At 42.5% G+C, this 16783-nt stretch overlaps 1 protein-coding gene across 1 annotated transcript in view; it reads right to left on the reverse strand.

Moving 5' to 3' along the window:
• The window catches only part of LOC135388364 (DNA (cytosine-5)-methyltransferase 1-like), a 101956-nt gene that overhangs the window by 35524 nt on the left and 49649 nt on the right, over window positions 1–16783 (reverse strand). Inside the window, exons 18-24 of the mRNA XM_064617883.1 lie at window positions 14554–14659; window positions 12966–13060; window positions 7108–7213; window positions 4501–4629; window positions 3289–3419; window positions 3137–3201; window positions 1498–1607 (exon numbers count right to left, since the gene is read on the reverse strand). Of these exons, the coding sequence (XP_064473953.1) occupies window positions 1498–1607; window positions 3137–3201; window positions 3289–3419; window positions 4501–4629; window positions 7108–7213; window positions 12966–13060; window positions 14554–14659 (742 nt within the window). The remainder of the gene's footprint in view (window positions 1–1497; window positions 1608–3136; window positions 3202–3288; window positions 3420–4500; window positions 4630–7107; window positions 7214–12965; window positions 13061–14553; window positions 14660–16783) is intronic.

Raw genomic sequence — 16783 nt, forward strand, 5'->3', positions numbered from 1 at the left:
CAAATATTCCAACCTTACTGAAAAGGAGAAAAATTGCTCGTTTAAAATTTTTGTTTCAGATATTTAAGGGCAATATCAAATTAGACTCAGGATCGTTTCTTCTTCCCTTGCAAGCGCGTTCCTCACGTCATCATCATCCTTACTCCTTTAAGCCGTTATTTGCTCGTACGAACATTTTTAAAAACTCGTTTTTTGTGAAAACGATACCTGAATGGAACTCGTTGTCTTTTGATGTTGCGAACTGTACAATTAACCAATTTGAGGACGCTGTTTCCGTGTTGTGTGATTAACAACGGTAGTTTTGTATACTCTTGTTATTCCCCTCCTGCTTGGGCAGTGCCCGCAGTATCATGAAATAAAGAAATAAAATAAAATTTCCATCATGATAAAGAAGGCTTGTGCCACAGATAAAGGACATGCTGCTGAAGGCTTTGCTTTCGGCACAGCCCCAGCAGACTGAAATGAGAACGCCATTCCTGTTTGTAATGGTACAGAAAGTGGCGAGGGTGAAGTACGGCACATTGGCCATAAACACGTAGTGAACACACTCCAGCGCCGTGCGGAGGGGCAAGCCTTGAGCATCGCTGTAAGAAAATATCTCGAACGTTTATGGGTAATATTTCGCATAGTGGAGCAGCCAAGGTGGGGGCTGAACACCACATCTCATCGCAACATAAGACATTCTATTCTGACCGAAATTCTCGCAAAAAGAGGACCGGAAACTTCCCGAAGAGCAGCACAAACATTAATTAAAAAGGACAAAGTAAGCTCTCCCACCTGGACATCTGGAAATATGACAAAATATGCACTACGTGTGCATTTCCATGCAGAATATGCCACAACGTGCTAAAGATGCATTCATATGCACCATACAACCGATCTGATCGGTTCCAAACCATCAAAAAGCGTTTCAAAAGGATCAGACGATCAAAAAGCATTTTTGATCGTTCAGATATGAAGCCATGTTGAGAAAAGACGTTGCATTTGCATGAAAATCCGGGCTCTAGTACGTACTTACATTTTCTGCAAAATCGCTCTGTGGGAATGATTTCATCAAGAGATGAGATCAACATGCATAGTCTAGATGAGATAACACTTATTGCAGGATAGAAGGAGTTGGTGTTCAATGACTCCACACGCAATCAGCACCAAAAGGGGCTGCGAGTAACCAGTTTTGGGATTTTCCTTGTCTATATCTCATGAATATTTCCTAACTGCTTTCGCGTAATGCTGTTACACATTACTCATCCAAAATGTAATAGCATTACGTTACTCGTTACTGCTCTACAAAGTGTAATACATCAGCGTTACTCATTACAGAGATGCAATGCATTACTTCCCCATCTTTGGGAGGAAGTGCTAATAAAATGTTAATCACCAAATCAGTACATTGCACAACGAGTGTGAAATATAGAAAAAAAAGCAGGTGCAATTCAGATCACTGTAATCTTAACAATGGTATTTCCGTGACTCTGAGAGAACAACGTTTCCGAGTACCTGTGAACAAAAAAACTTGTTGTGCAGATCCCAAATAGCGGATGTAGGTGGAGATGCGACATACTCCACATTTGTCTTCCGAACAACGGCACTGAGATGCACGGTGGACACTGTTGCACAAAGGAAACAAATGGGACAAGGTCTTATGTGAGGGAATAGATAAAGCGAAAGCCACGTCTAGAACACAGAGTAGGAGACACGATTAATGTGGGTAATGCTGACTGTGGGATAGTAAAGCGCGGTTGATTGTGCGATAATCCATGTGTTGTCAACCAGAGCATCCCGAGGATGTCAAAGAGAGCTCAAGGCCATCAACCTTGATGAGCTTGCAAGGAAAAGGGACATTTCACCCGCGCACATGGCATCGTGTACTAAAGTGCTCGCGCGCGTTGCTACAGTGGCGTGGAAACAAGATGGCGCATGCTCGCTCTTGGAACTCGGTGTCGATATTCTGAAGCAAAACTTATTTAGTGACTCTAATCACGGTATTTGACAGAGTAGGAGACGCGATTAAATTTGCAGGAAAACATACATACATCGAGCTCACTATCTGAGTGGAACCCAGTAAAACTAATTTTTACGTAGTACAGTAAAACCTCGTTAATTTCGGATTGCATGGGACCAACGAAAATATCCGAATTATCTGAATGCTGAACTATCGAAAGGGACAATAAAATACAGGTTCAAATACCGTGATTAGAGTCACTAAATAAGCTTTGCTTCAGAATGTCGACACTGAGTTCCAAGAGCGAGCATGCGCCATCTTGTTTCCACGCCACTGTAGCAATGCGCGCGAGCACTTTAGTACACGATGCCATGTGCGTGGGTGAAATGTCCCTTTTCCTTGCAAGCTCATCAAGGTTGATGGCCTTGAGCTCTCTTTGACATCCTCGGGACGCTCTGGTTGACAAACACATGGATTATCGCACAATCATACGCGCTTCACCGTCTCACAGTCAGCATTACCCGTCTTTGAGCCGTGGGTGCAGCTATCTCCAAGCTGCCTAAAGGTGCTTCTGTTTGCGATGGGACTTCTCACCTTCGACAGTCCCAATGACCTGTGACTCATGCTTTATGTATCATGCCAACATACGTCATGTCATATTCCTTCATTAACTATTGTCTAGGGATGTTGTTCATCAGGGCTTTCAGTAATTACACTTTCATCACGAGGTCCTTAGTCTTCTACTTCGTACGCTTCCCGGAAGTCACCATGACATTGATCATGTCACGTCACTCATAACCATGGTGACACGTACTGTGACTGTGCCAACTTTCTTTAGTTATGGAGTGGCGCCAGTCTTTGCATTAGTTCTGACTGTTCTGACACCCATCTCTCAAGTCGTGACAGTACGAATTATCTGATGCGCACCCAACTGCTTCCGAAATTACGAGTGTTTATTGCCATACACTAATCGAGACATCTGCCAGGACCACACAGGTAGCTCAAGTTACCCAAATTTCCAAAGTAACGGGGGTGAAATTACCGATGTTTTACTGTATATCCGTGGCTACCCTGGTAAAACTAGGTTAAAACTGATTTATATGTCCATATACAGCAGAGAAAAGACATGCGCACGCACATGTGACGGACATACAAACACGAATGGTGGAAGAAAACAGCACTTTCAACACTTACATTCTTCAGATGCGAAGATAACATTCATGTGCAGGGAAGCACTCCCAAGAGCAGTGTCCTCTGGTCTGATTGTGATTGCAATTAAATAATCAGCATTTCAGTGCCAAGGCTTTCCAGAGAAGGTCACACTGACAAAATATTGGCAACTATACCTGTAATATTTTGAAACCTGGAGCATCACATTATTTGCTGAACGGCTGTTTGATTTGAGGTCTTTGAAAATGCGCTTGATGACAGCAATATGGCATGGTTGTGCTCCTGACCGCTTAATGCCATGCTGATCCTACAAGGACACAAAAGAACATCAATACAAATAGATAAGTGTTAGAAGAAAAAGGCACTTTTGTGAAAGCTTTGCAACATCGCTGAACTGCATCAGAAAGGTCAGTCATCTGCCTCAATGCAAATACAGATGTGTTACCTTGCCTGCATAACTGCTTGCGACAATACAATTTCCAGTACCAAATCATAATACGTAATGGTGTGTATAAAGATAAAATCATATTATAGTGATGTTAAAAGGAATGCGCACGTTTTGCTGAAAGTGTTCTTTTCAGTGTGGTACTTCAGGAAAAACATTGCAATCAAAAAGGCACACCTGCTAACTTAAAAAAAAAGGTTATTGGGTTGCTCAGGCACGAGGTTTCTAATGAAGATAAAATGTATAAAAGTAAAGTTTTGGAGCTGAACAATATGTTGGAGGATCTAATATACGTTACAGATTAACATAAAAGTGGTCCCTTGGTCCAGTTGTTCAGCTCTTTGTCGAAAACCTTAACTGCAAAGTGAACTGCAACTAAAAAGTCTTAAATGCAGTTTTTCCAGTGGCCTATAAGTAGGGCCTTGTGCTTTAGGGTTAAGTCCAGGGTTAAGCCCAGTGAAACCCATTTTCCCAATGCAGTGATAATGTCAATATCGGCTGATGCAACCGGTATGCTAAATATTTTGGAACATTGTAACGAACGTTCCCACACAATTTTGTGCCTCCACTTTCCTGAATTTATGGGTAGAAAAATTATTTACTATTATTAATTAATTATGAGAGTAAATGCTGTAGTTTCAAAATGGTGTAACCATGGAGTAGTGTTCTGACAGTGTATTGAGCACAGTGCCAACAATGTACAGAAAACAGCATGGATTTTGTTTTTGTTTTTGATAATTTACAAAAACAAATCTGGAAGCTGGAAGTTTTTGATACTGTTTTTCAGCACTCCATGCACAGTTGTTGAAAGTATTGCAATCTGCCATTCCTGCAGTATTTCTTTTACTATGGAGCGAGAGAAGTACCATGCTCTATCTTGGGCAACGCTGTAGATCACAACATTGTCAGTGCCATGTTTGAACAAGAAGAAAAAGTTTCATACCTTTGCAAAGCCGAACGTACCGGGTTCTAAAAGAATAAAGTCCCCTGGGCGGTATGTCTCTCTGTGCCACCTTACAGCAGCATATGTATCAGCACTGTGTGCTGCCTTGTAAAGTTTAACCATTTCATCCTGGAATAATGAAATTAATACTCTAAAATGTGGTAACTTTTGCAAGGAACTAACATTCGCATATTTTGCAGTCACTGTTTCTCCCATAAAATTAAAGTCTCGCAAAACCTTGGCAGCTTTAACAAAAAAAGTATAGGCACAGAAATCTGCGACAAAATGGGATACATCAAGTTGAAGGAACTCACCGGGTTCGCAAATTATTGTTGCACGCTCACTATTTTTGCACATATTTAGCATTTTTAACCACTGAGCGTCGATTCCACATTAATCCCAATGCCACCTGTTGTATTTGTTCCCAATTTTCCATTGCTAGCTTGGACATCAACGTTAAGTATATGAAGGAGGGTTTGGCATCAAGGGAGCGTCACGGAAGCACCAACAGTTCCTGATGTCCTGGTAAAGCCTCCAACCTCTCCAAAGAAACCCCCAAGCATCCAAGTTTGCAAAGTACGCTATCTCTCTCTCCCCGCTCCCAATGAACACCGCATGTGATGAGAAAAGGTGTTGGATCCTTCCACAAATCTTTCCTTCTCTCTCTTCTTTTGTACTCCAATAGTTCTGACCTTTTGATTTCTTGGATAAAGCTACTGGCACCAGCAGAAGTGCCACAGAACCAGTGTACGTAATCTTTAGGACCATTCTTTGAATGGACGGCTAAATTTGTTGTACATATTTTGGCTTCAGCTGGCTCGGCTTTTCGTTTAATGTACTCTCTGGGAAAACTGGAGGCACTGTAAAACCAAGCCCAATATTTCGACTGTTTTGGTAACGTCGACTCAGAAAATGTGCGGAAGCACTGTGTGAACATGTGTGGAGGTTGAGCTCGTACATGCATGCTCGACTACTGTGCTTGAAACACATTCCTACAGTTTATTTTTAAAGATGGGCAATAAAAGCAGTTAGATGCTGTCCTCTACATCAAGAGAGGAAGAGATTTTATGTCACTGTTAGCTACCTCAGTAGTGCACAGTAACAGCAGGGTCCCTCAATACTCTTGCTGGCCAGGAAACTCAACTCCAATACAGCAGAGAATGTCACTTAGGGACCATAGCTCTCGTGGTAGATGCCCTCATGGAGCAGACGATGTTTTCGCAGCATTGAATGTTTTCAGCGACGACTGGAGTCGTTATTTTTTAAGGTTCGTTTCGGGATCAGAGCACTCAATCCGGTTCATGATTTGAGTCTGTACATTTCAGTTCAGTGAACTGATTTTTGTCTGTTGACTGTTGGCCAGCGTAGATTGCAACTTACATACATTGTTCCGTTTCCTTATGCTCACAATTTTAACTTCGTGAGATTGTAACATTATTTAAGAAACAATACTTTCATACACTTTTCGGTAAGCTGAGCTCCCCTTGCATAACGAAAATAGTCATCACGAAATGCTCCCCACTCAAATCAGGCGAATCCTCCTTGATGTGCACAGGTCATTTTTCCCATACGCGCAGAGAGCAGAGATCGCAATAACCTTCGAGAATATTTAAAACATAAGCTTTGCTTACACATACAAAACTCAACCATAAAAAGAAGGAAAAAGGAAACGGCAGACACCAAAGACTTCGAGCGACTGGGGCACCCTACACGAACTTTTTGCCAGAATTTCCTGACCACAATGAGTTCTGAGGGACAGTGGTAACAGCATCAATGCCATCATCAGTGCCAACAAGGTCAGAAGTGGCTTTAACAAAACATTAAATGGGTCAAGGGATATTATAAAAAATCTGGAAGTTCTTTGCCATAGCTTCCCTTCTATGATGCATTATGTTGTGGTATGAAAATGAAAATAGCTACAAAGCATTTGCTGGGCATACTCCATATTATCGCAAGCTTGTCAAATGCAGTTAAAGACACTACTATAATGGACAGTTTTGGTCATAGCTTCCTTTTTTTTCTATATCGAAGACATAGCAGAAATGAGTGCTAGTGAAATAAGTGGTCGACCCTGCAGCTTGGACAAGTCGAGCTTTAGTTGAAGAGCTTCATGGCTATGATCCTTTAAATTTTCCACAAAAGTACTCTCGAACACTTCTGTACTGGAGAGTGTACACTAATGTATATGTATGTATGTACACTAGTGTTATGTATACACTAACGTCGACGGGTGCATTGAACATTTTTGCTGAATTAACTTACGTCACAACCATTTATGAAGTTTCTGGTTTACCTGAAGAAGGCTCTCAAAAACTGTGGCAACAATGAGGATCTTGTTTATACTCCACTGTCAAGCACGGCGAACCTTGCAGCCGTCAACACAAACGTGAATGCGCACAGTGATAATGCCACAATGCTAGGGAAAATTCATAGCGATGCATTGCCCTGCGGTTACGTGGACCCAAAGCAGAAGCGTTAACAATTTTCTGAGCCACATTGAAATAATCGGCGGGCAACTGCATGTGACACAAGAACTGACACTCTGGAAGTCTCGTCATGTTTTCCCCGTTTCTTCTGAATAACTACCCACGACTGTTATGTACCTACCATTTCTTGTTCCCTTTTGAGGTTGCAGTTGTAGCACAGATCACCGTCAGCTTCGCTGGATATAGTATCTGGAGCATCTTCAAACCTGTTTTCATCTCTGTTGTACCTAATGCCACATGGATGCATGTTCAGACCCCGAAACTACCAGATACTTAGAGAAGCACTAAAGCGTAAAAAATTTCTCCTCCCACAATGAAAGATGCCATCACCTTGACTTGACCCCAGGGTTTTCAGATTTGGCTACTTTGCACCAGATTGGCTACTTTCTGACTGTTATGGTGCCAAAATTTGGGCAATGGCAACCAGGGTGTCGGAGCGAACCGAAAACCGGAACCGAAAACTGAAAAAAAAAACACGCTATTTTGGTGCGAACCGGAACGGAATCGAAACCGTATACGTTCTTTTCGCTCAGGAGGGAAACCGAAGAATTTATTTAACGGTTTTCGGTCCAAGAAAAAACTTCGTCGGTTTGGACTACGAATAGGCGAATGAAACTGACGTCGTGTGCTCTGAAGTCATGTCATGGATACTATACGAGAGTTACCGTTACGCTGGAATGTATGTCGGTATACTATGACCCATAGGCTCCCTTTGTAATGTTTTATCATTTGCGCATATAGACTTAGAGGTACATGAGACCGGTTATGACTCTCTACCAATGTGCCGCAGTGTTCGTTTTAATTTTATCTGCCCAAAGTCTCCTCAACTAAGCAACGACCCAAGGGTGCTGCGTAACGGCTTCTCTATCGGTAATGTCGCGCAACGTGTCCTTTGTCTGAGAGCAGCGAAGTTGAATACATTTAGGTATCCGCGAGGGCAAGCACGTGCGAAGTTGGGTCCTCTTTTGTGGACAAGACACGATGAAAAGAAAACGGAGCCGTCGAGCGTGTTTGTGAGTGAAGGTGTTCCTCGATCTGCGTCATACTCGTGCGGTGGTGCTTGCTGGCTAGGCAGCAGCAACAGACACTCGGATGGGACGCAAAGAAAGCACTTTACGTAAGACACTACGACAAACAAGTCCGTCTGTATCATGCGCTTCAAGAAAGAAGAAAGCCGATTTGAACAGACCGTCAACTACAGGAACCAGAGCTACAAATTTCACAGCTGCCTATTAATATTAAATACCATGTATGCGGAATAGACGTGTTTACATTTAGCAACATTGATTTTTGTTCTGGGAATGAATATGCCCACCAGAAGCGGAACCGGTTAAAACCGGTATGAACTGTTATTTTTTTGCTCCGGAGCAGAACCGGTACCGGACTGGTTATGATACAACCGGAACGAAAAACGTTTCGGTTCGACACCCTGATGGAAACTTGGCTATTTTCTGGCTACTTTTGTGGAAAGCAGTCGAACTATAATTTAGACTCCTGTGCTCTTAGAACTGGTTATTTTTAATCGTGCACCCAATAATGCCGAAGTATGCACAGTCCATTCATTCCTGTTCCTCTTGACAATCGTCCATCTCTCAGTCGGTACGATGTCCTTCAGACTGCTTCGTTTGTGCGCTGGCGTTTCAGGACTCATTCAAAAATCTGTCTTTCAATATATCTAAGGTCAGACTTTTTCCAGATAAATGTCTTTCCCGGATTCAGGCAGTGGGTAGAGAAATCAGGTGCTATTTTGAAATCTGAAATTCAGGGCGAAATCTGGTCCTTTCTGTCCAGCAACCGGCCCGTAGTTGTAGGGGCAACCGGCCCGTAGGGGAGCATGTATTGATCAAACATGCATTCCTTGCACATGAGCACATGATGCAACATGAAATGTGCTTCACATGTCTTCACCAGACATGTGCGCAAACTGCTACTACATGTTACATGACACAATGTAACACTTGATTGGAATTCGGGAAGAAATCGGGTTTAACCGGAATAATCCTGAAACCGATCCGGGAGGGAATAATCGGGCAGAATAGGGTTTAATCCAAGAAGGTCAGACACTAAATATATGATGCCTGCACACCAGAGGTTACGGAGGTGGCTACGTACATGGGAAATTGGCTACTTTCTAATGATGCGTTGGCCACTTTTCAGGATTTTCATCTAGCAACCCTGCTTGACACCAACACAAAAGAAGCGGGAATTATCAGTCGAGTTACGAGCAATTTATGAGCGAGAGATACACAATTTAGGCTTTCCTTTTCTTTCTCAATAAGCACAACAATGTGGAGAGGCCTTTGATTGGTCTCCTCAAATGATCTCCCACGATGATTGGACAAATCATTTGAGGAGACCAATGAGAGCCCCCCTCCACACTATTTGCCTCTTCCAGGAGGACAGGAAGAAGGAAAGTGTAAATTGTGATTTCTTTCACTCGTAAGTCACAAAAAACGCAGTCAATGAAACCATGTTCCTTTTTGTGATGGTGCGAGCGTAATGGCATCTTTCATATGACAAGGAGAAAATTTTTGCACTGTTGTGCCCCTTTAAAATGTAAAACTTATAGCTACTTTCTTGCAAGAACATACATTATTTAAACCTGAGTATGTAGCTTAATGTTATGCAGGCAATATGGAAAGTGTCCCCATAACAATCCCACCTTCCAAAATAAAACACATCAATGTCACAATGTCACATGATACAGGTAGAACCTCTATATAGTGAACCTGGACATAGTGAAGATATGATTATAATAGGGACGGGATAGGGATAGGAATCCAAATATTCGAAGTTGATTCAAATCTTGATTCGAATGGGGGGAAAATGCTGAATATCGAATCACATATAGAATATTCATGCAAATTTTACAATACTGTATGTGGTTTTGCACTAAAAGTTTGCAATTTGTAGCCCACGGCTTAAAGGGATGGTCTCATACCCCCAGCCCCTCTCATAAAATGTAACATTCAATTGCACTTTGTTGAAAATGGAATACTGCAAATTTACCCAACAAAGCATGTCATCATTATTAAATAACCAAATTAAATTGATAAAGATTCCAGAGCATATCATGATCTGTATTGGGAACAATAAGAATGGCTACGTCGCCCTGCAGGAAAGTCTACGATTGGATGCAGAAATCGTCTGCTTTTACGCACGCTAGTGCACAGGCATGAGCAGACGACTTTCAGAAGTGACTGGGGACCGAGGAATATATCATAAATTTTCTTTCAGTTCACAAGCAAAAGATGCATATTCTAAGTGGCCTACTTACTGGTTTAGAACAACTATGTCACTCTCCAGAGACAAGTTAAAAGTCGCAAGCCAACCCCACCCACAATCACAAATCTGAAGTCATCCGTCATTGGAGCACGTGTTCGCTTTACAGCTCTGACAAAAAATATATTATGCGCGCTTCCATTGCACTCCCTGCTGCACACTGATCATGTTTTGAAATGAAGTGTCCCTGACGATGTACTGTAGGAGACACAGTTGTCTAAAACCAGCACTCAGTGGTTTCTCTCATCTCAAAACTCCAGGTGTTGCAAGACTATTTCTTTTGAGTACGAAACACGTGCAGCACATGGTCCATCTTCAAATACAATATTGGCACAGCACTTTCAAGCGCAACCTAGGTAGTATGGGACGGCGAAGTACTGACAGGCGATTTTAGCTAACCGTGTCCTCAACAGTAGATAAAGAAGGAGTGTGTGTTTATTTTTAAAAATGCATTAAATACTCGCGTTGAGAAAACATTTGACGTAGCTTGCACATATTCGATTATGCGCCACATTCTCGGAAACCCAACAGTCAATGCACGGACTACATTCTCCGCTCGCAGAGATATATACGTCTGAGCGTCCCCATTTCGATAGAAAAGGGGAGCTTAGGGGATGCAACAGGCAGGGGCTCAGCCACAGGCCGATGTCACGCGTGACGTTGCATGAGAGTGAAGTTCAGGTTTCGTCGTCTCCTATTACTCCATGCTCCGACAAATTCCTGGAAGACGACTTCGTCACTCTGAATGAAACTTTGACTGTTGTATGCAGGGAAGGATAACGGATGTATTTTCGTTACAGTTTCCATTTTCGTTTCCGTTATCCATTTCTGATACTGTTTCTGGTAATGGTATGGCTGTTACATCCGGCATTTTGGTTTCCGTTATCCATTTCTGATACTGTTTCTGGTAATGGTATGGCTGTTACATCCGGCTGTGTCAACAACCTGTTTTGCCCAAGTGCTGCTTTGGTGTCACGCGTACACACTACACAAGTAATTTTACGTCGTTGGGATGCACACATCTTGCAAGATTTTTAAAGAAGTGTAGGAACATGTCTTCAGTCACTCTGAGTCCAGCAACTCAGGGTGGGCGTAACCTTCATCCAATGTCGCATTCATAGACAGACGCTCTCAGTGGTAAAGAATACTGCCATACCCACAGTGAAATGAACAAAGTAAAAAATAAATAAATAAATTGTACGCTGTCATCCTCCTGCTATGGTGGAGTAGAGTGTGTGGCATCTGTGTTGTATAAGTGTCATGTAGGTAGGTAATGTGACGAGTAGGTAAGCGGGTGATGCACCCTCGATATCCAATATTGCGCTTCGTTTCCATGCTGTCGTGTATATCTACAGCATTGCAGGAAATGGAGTCATCAAAATACAAAAATAAAATCAAAAGTAACTGAAATGTCACTGCACAACAGTACCCATTAACCAAATTCAATACCGGACGATAATTTTCGTTTCCGTTTCTGATTCCGGTAATGGAGGACAGTGGTACGCGTTTCTGTTATTGTTACTGTCTCCAATTCCAGTAATATACCGTTTATGTTTCCATTACCATTACCCTTCCCTGGTTGTATGTGTACAGTATTTGTGAAGAGAGTTTCGGCTAGGGATGGGTCAACCGAATCCTCAAATCCTAGGCAGGGACTTGAGATTCGTGAAACCGAATCCCAGTGCCCAAAACAACAAATCGAATCTTTTGAATCCACCAAACACGTTTGTTTGTTTCTTTTTAAAATTGACACCTCAGGTGTCCGTCGAAACCCAGATTAGCCTGATCCGGGGTGCACCAGGACCACAGCATAAAGCTCCAACATTACAATTTGAAAGTAATATGGTTTTGCTTTTGATTGTTTCTGAGTTCTACGGCAAGAATTCAGGCACGAGAGTTTGTGTATTTCCTGTAGTCGATGAACAACATGCACGGGTCAATGCACGGACTACGTATACTCTCGCCTCTAGTGCATGCAAAAGCAGACGATTTCTGCATCCAATCACGGACTTTCCTGCAGGTAGTAGTGCTTGTTGTTGCCAATATACATCATGGTATGCTGGGAAATCTTTATGAATTTAATTTGTTTATTTAATAACTGTGACGTGCTTTGTTGAGTAAATGCACAGTATTCCGTTTTCAACATAGAGCGATGAAATGACATCCTTAATGAGAGGGGCAGGGGTACAGAACCATTCCTGGGCTGCAGGCACTACTTAGAAGTCTTAACTCTTTAAAGGCAACCTCTCGGACGTCGAATCAAGATCCCCCGCGGGAACCACTAAAGTGCACGTGGGAGGGATGCCACCCCTTCCTAAACAACAATGTTCCACCTGAGTTTGTCCTGCAGTTCCAGCAATTTCTTAAAGCAGGCTTCACCTCATGCAGTGAAGCCCCAGGTGAAGCCCACTTTCAGGGTGGGGTCATTCATATTCGGGGAATATTCGGAAAAACGAATACTATTAGACAGTCGATTTGCAAATCGAATACTTCTAGCGATTGATATTCGATTGAAGTTGAGAACTTAAAGATTAATTGAAGTAAACGTGCGGTCCCGATCTGTTGAAATGCCATGGACCACTGATATAGTGCAGATACTGATGTAGTGAAGTTATGAGTGGGCCAACCACCTTCACTACAAAGAGGTTCTACTCTACTGGGATGCATTATGTTACATCTATCGTCGATAGCTCTTACAGTTTTGAGTAGAAGTAGCCGTTCACATTGTCCTTCTCAAATGGAAGTGTATCAGCATTGGAGTTCCAGGTCTTGGTGATATCGTGCCGGAGTACCTTTGTGGGAAGGAAGGTGTGGAATATTTTCTATGTTCGCTAAATTACTCATAGTAAATTCTTATACACACAATCAGAAGTAGACGTTAGTCCAACAGTACACATCAAGCAAACAGGAGCTGGATACCAAACGTGCTTGTGCATTAAAGTGTTGCGCTTAGTGTAGTAGATATGTCGCAGTAATAACCAGCACATGCATTTCAACATAAACATGATGTAAAGTTGTTTGGTTTTTCTTTTATTTTATTTTATTTCCCACTGCTATGTTTTGACATATAATCTATGCAAAGCCAGCAACCTGACGGAACTCAAAATCCGGGAGGTTGCCCGCAGCGGGCCAGGGGATGGGGTATGCGCTACACGTTAATTTTGTACATTCGAAATAGCATTGCCACCACCTGTATTCTTCACTGGATCTTCACGCCTGCAAACTCACTGATGATTGAGGCTAACATGATGTCGCCATTTTGATGCTTTAGCAGTGTTAGCATCAACGTTGTCTTTGGCACCGACAACGCGGAACAAAAGGTAAAAATCAGAGCGTCGAACTGAATCAGAACCGAAAACTGGAATTAACCGTAACTTTTAGCTGGAACTGAGTCGGAACTGAACCGTAATTACTAACGCCGCCTTGGAGCTGAACCAGAGCCTAATCGACAAAAAAATAGCTGGTTACCGGCTCGGAATACCAGTTCAGTTCGTGATGGTGTGTGGTGTTGTGTGATGTGGGGATTCTAGCAGTCGGCCTGCCTAGATTGGTGGCATGTTGCTCGGGGAAGAAATCAAAGGGGATCCTGTTGGTCGAAAAACAGAAATAAATGCATAAAAAATGTTACTAAGAGATCTTGTATCATTTTTAGTGGCTACCTATAATTTTGTAGCATATTAGAACCTTGAACCAGTTCTGAACCGGTCTACAGCCTCTGAACCAATTAATCGAACCGATATATGGGAACTACAGCCTTTATGGCCGAACCCGAACCCTAAACAAACCGAAAAACGTGTCGGTTCGACACTCTGGTAAAAATTATGGCAGCAACGAGGATGTGTTGAAGCACCCCTGTTCACAGCGGCAATCCTTGCTGTGGTGACTACACTGATGCTGAAATTTGCTGAAAGTTGCTAAATTGTTGCCCATTTGTGCAGCAAAGCAGACTACACGAATTCTCTTTTCAAGTCACTTTGAATGTTAGTGAATTTTTTCTTAAATGAAGTGGACTTGAGTAATTCACTAAGACTTCAGACTGCCCAATAACTCAAATTGATTTCATGGCTCCTAGAAGTCTAAAAATTTGGTCAGCAACTGCAGATGCATTTTTGTGGTTCTATAGGATGTAACATGACCCAGATTCCAGCCAGCTCAACTTCTTCAACAGATTCAAAAACTGCCCGGTTACAAAAAAACTGTGTTCACCTCCCTTAACAGCTTTGCTGTGAATATGATTCTACAGTGCAATAACCACAGAGGGCAAGAAGGAGACCAGGCAACTCACCTTCATTTTCTGCAGTATTTTCTCAACTTTGACGTCACCACAGTCTGGAATCATGAACAGTTCATGGGGATTTCCTATCTCTCCAAGAACTGTCTCCTTTGGAAAACTGTCCCATGAAGAAAACAAAAATAGACACAAAAATTAGCACAGCGTGATGAAGCTAGGGTTAATTTAAAAACACGACATACAAGCACACGTGACAGCGAAGTATTGTCATAGCTGTAAAGGTGGCAGAAAAAATGCGCTACACCTTTTCGGACCTTCAGTGGACACCTTTAGGGAAAAATCGGCCACCGAAGCCGGTCATTTGTTGCAGTAATTAATTGGTTTTGGTTTACATATTTTTGTCGCGGCTGGTCGCAGTAAAGCGCAAAAGGACGCTCTTCCACTTCCTTATCCCCCAATGAATTACTGTATAAGTGGTTAAATTCGCGGGCTCAATAATTCGCGCGAATTTGTGAGGGGCCAAGATTAGGCAATTATTCACGGAACCTTAAATATGCGGTACCGCGGTGCGTCAACCCCGCATCTTTGGGGCCCTCCATTTTGAACTTCCTGAAAGAAGCTGATAAAAAGTTTCAAAACCGGGTAACTCGTTCAATTTGTCTTCCTTTTGAGCACTTCAGAATGAAAGGGCTGCGATTAGGGGGTCCTACTCGCCTTGTATCTGTGTCATTTGTCATTACCGAATTGCCCTGTCTCCCGTCATTCGTGTCATCGCATCGAGCAGGTGCGACTGGCACTCGATAGTGATGCAGCGACTTTTACAAAGGCCGATCCGCGTGGCAGAGTGCATACACGCTTGCTGGGTGATCCAGGCTTACAAGGAACTGGAATCACAAGACGCCTACATCGGCGTGGGATTCGTACGTGAAGGCTGGACTACTGTCTCCAGTTGCAGCGGCAAACTGAACACTTTGTGAGGCAATGCAGTCTAATAGCATAAGAAACCCCGTGCACATAAGTTGCCTCAGCGTCCTGGGTAAAATTTCATACATACTTCATTCTTGTATTTTTCTGTTGTTGGTTCGAATATTTCGCGGGATTTTAAATTCGCGAAAAAAAAGGCATTCGCGAATTCTGCGAAAAATAGGTCCCCGTAAAAATTACTATACTTATGCAGTATGTATTTACACCAATGAATTACATCCTTTTGCGCTTCACTACAACCAGCCGCGCCAAAATATGTAAACTGAAACCAATTAATTACAGCAACAAATCACTGGCTTCGGTGGCAGATTTTCTCTAAAAGGTGTCCACTGAAGGTCCCAAAAGGGGTAGTACCTATTTTAATGCCAGAGCCTGTGCCCGTGCAGGGCTCTAGTCTGACCATTGTGAGGAGTCCACAAAAAGGCTCGACCTGTCATTCACAGTTGCGTGCCCTTCACAGGTTTCTTTTTTACCAGGGGGGTCGCCACGACACTTGACTGCCACCTAAAATGGTGATGAAAACAAACACGGTAAAGCGGGAATTTCGTGACAAGCATTTTTTACAGACTACTTTGATTTTACGCTTTTCACTTTTATGTTTTTTACTCTTTTATATTTCAACTGATTATCTGCTACCGATATGTAACCAAAATTAATATGTTTCGTCGTCGTTGTTAGACATAGCGAACACGGCGATGACAACGAAATAATTAGAAAAACATCATTGTGCTGTACAGTTTTAAAGTTAATTATGCAATCTTATGAATATAAAAATTTTTTTCCTTTTTTTTATCCCAACTAATCGTGTTGTCTAATACAAAAAGTCATACAGATGACATGATGTGTACCAGCAGGTGGTTCTGCTGGCAGTGGAACAACAACGGATGGCAGACGACAAGTCCCGATGTGCCTTGCGTCAAATTGGCACAAAATTCCTCTTGTTTTGCACCATTTACAAGTATCAATTTCAATCTTATCTGATCCGTTTAACCACCCGAAATGGTGCCGCACATGGATGGGCATGGATGGGGGCACAGGTAGTATTAAGGATCCGATGATTGATAATGATAAATATTGATAAATATTTAAAGACATCATTGGTCAGAGAGCTCAAAAAGTGGAAGGAGCTTCAGATATAGGCGTGACCCATTAATGACCTTTGTAATATATACTTCTCTGAATGAATGTTCCCCCTGTCCCTCCCTCCTTCCTGCTGTCCTCTCTCCATCTGTCCACATCTGTACGCCGCTCATAGCCACAGTTGCTTCGCGGCGCTAACACGCAATAAAAAAAAACTTCT

This window comes from Ornithodoros turicata, chromosome 3, assembly GCF_037126465.1.
Source record: "Ornithodoros turicata isolate Travis chromosome 3, ASM3712646v1, whole genome shotgun sequence".
Lineage (NCBI taxonomy): Eukaryota > Metazoa > Arthropoda > Arachnida > Ixodida > Argasidae > Ornithodoros > Ornithodoros turicata.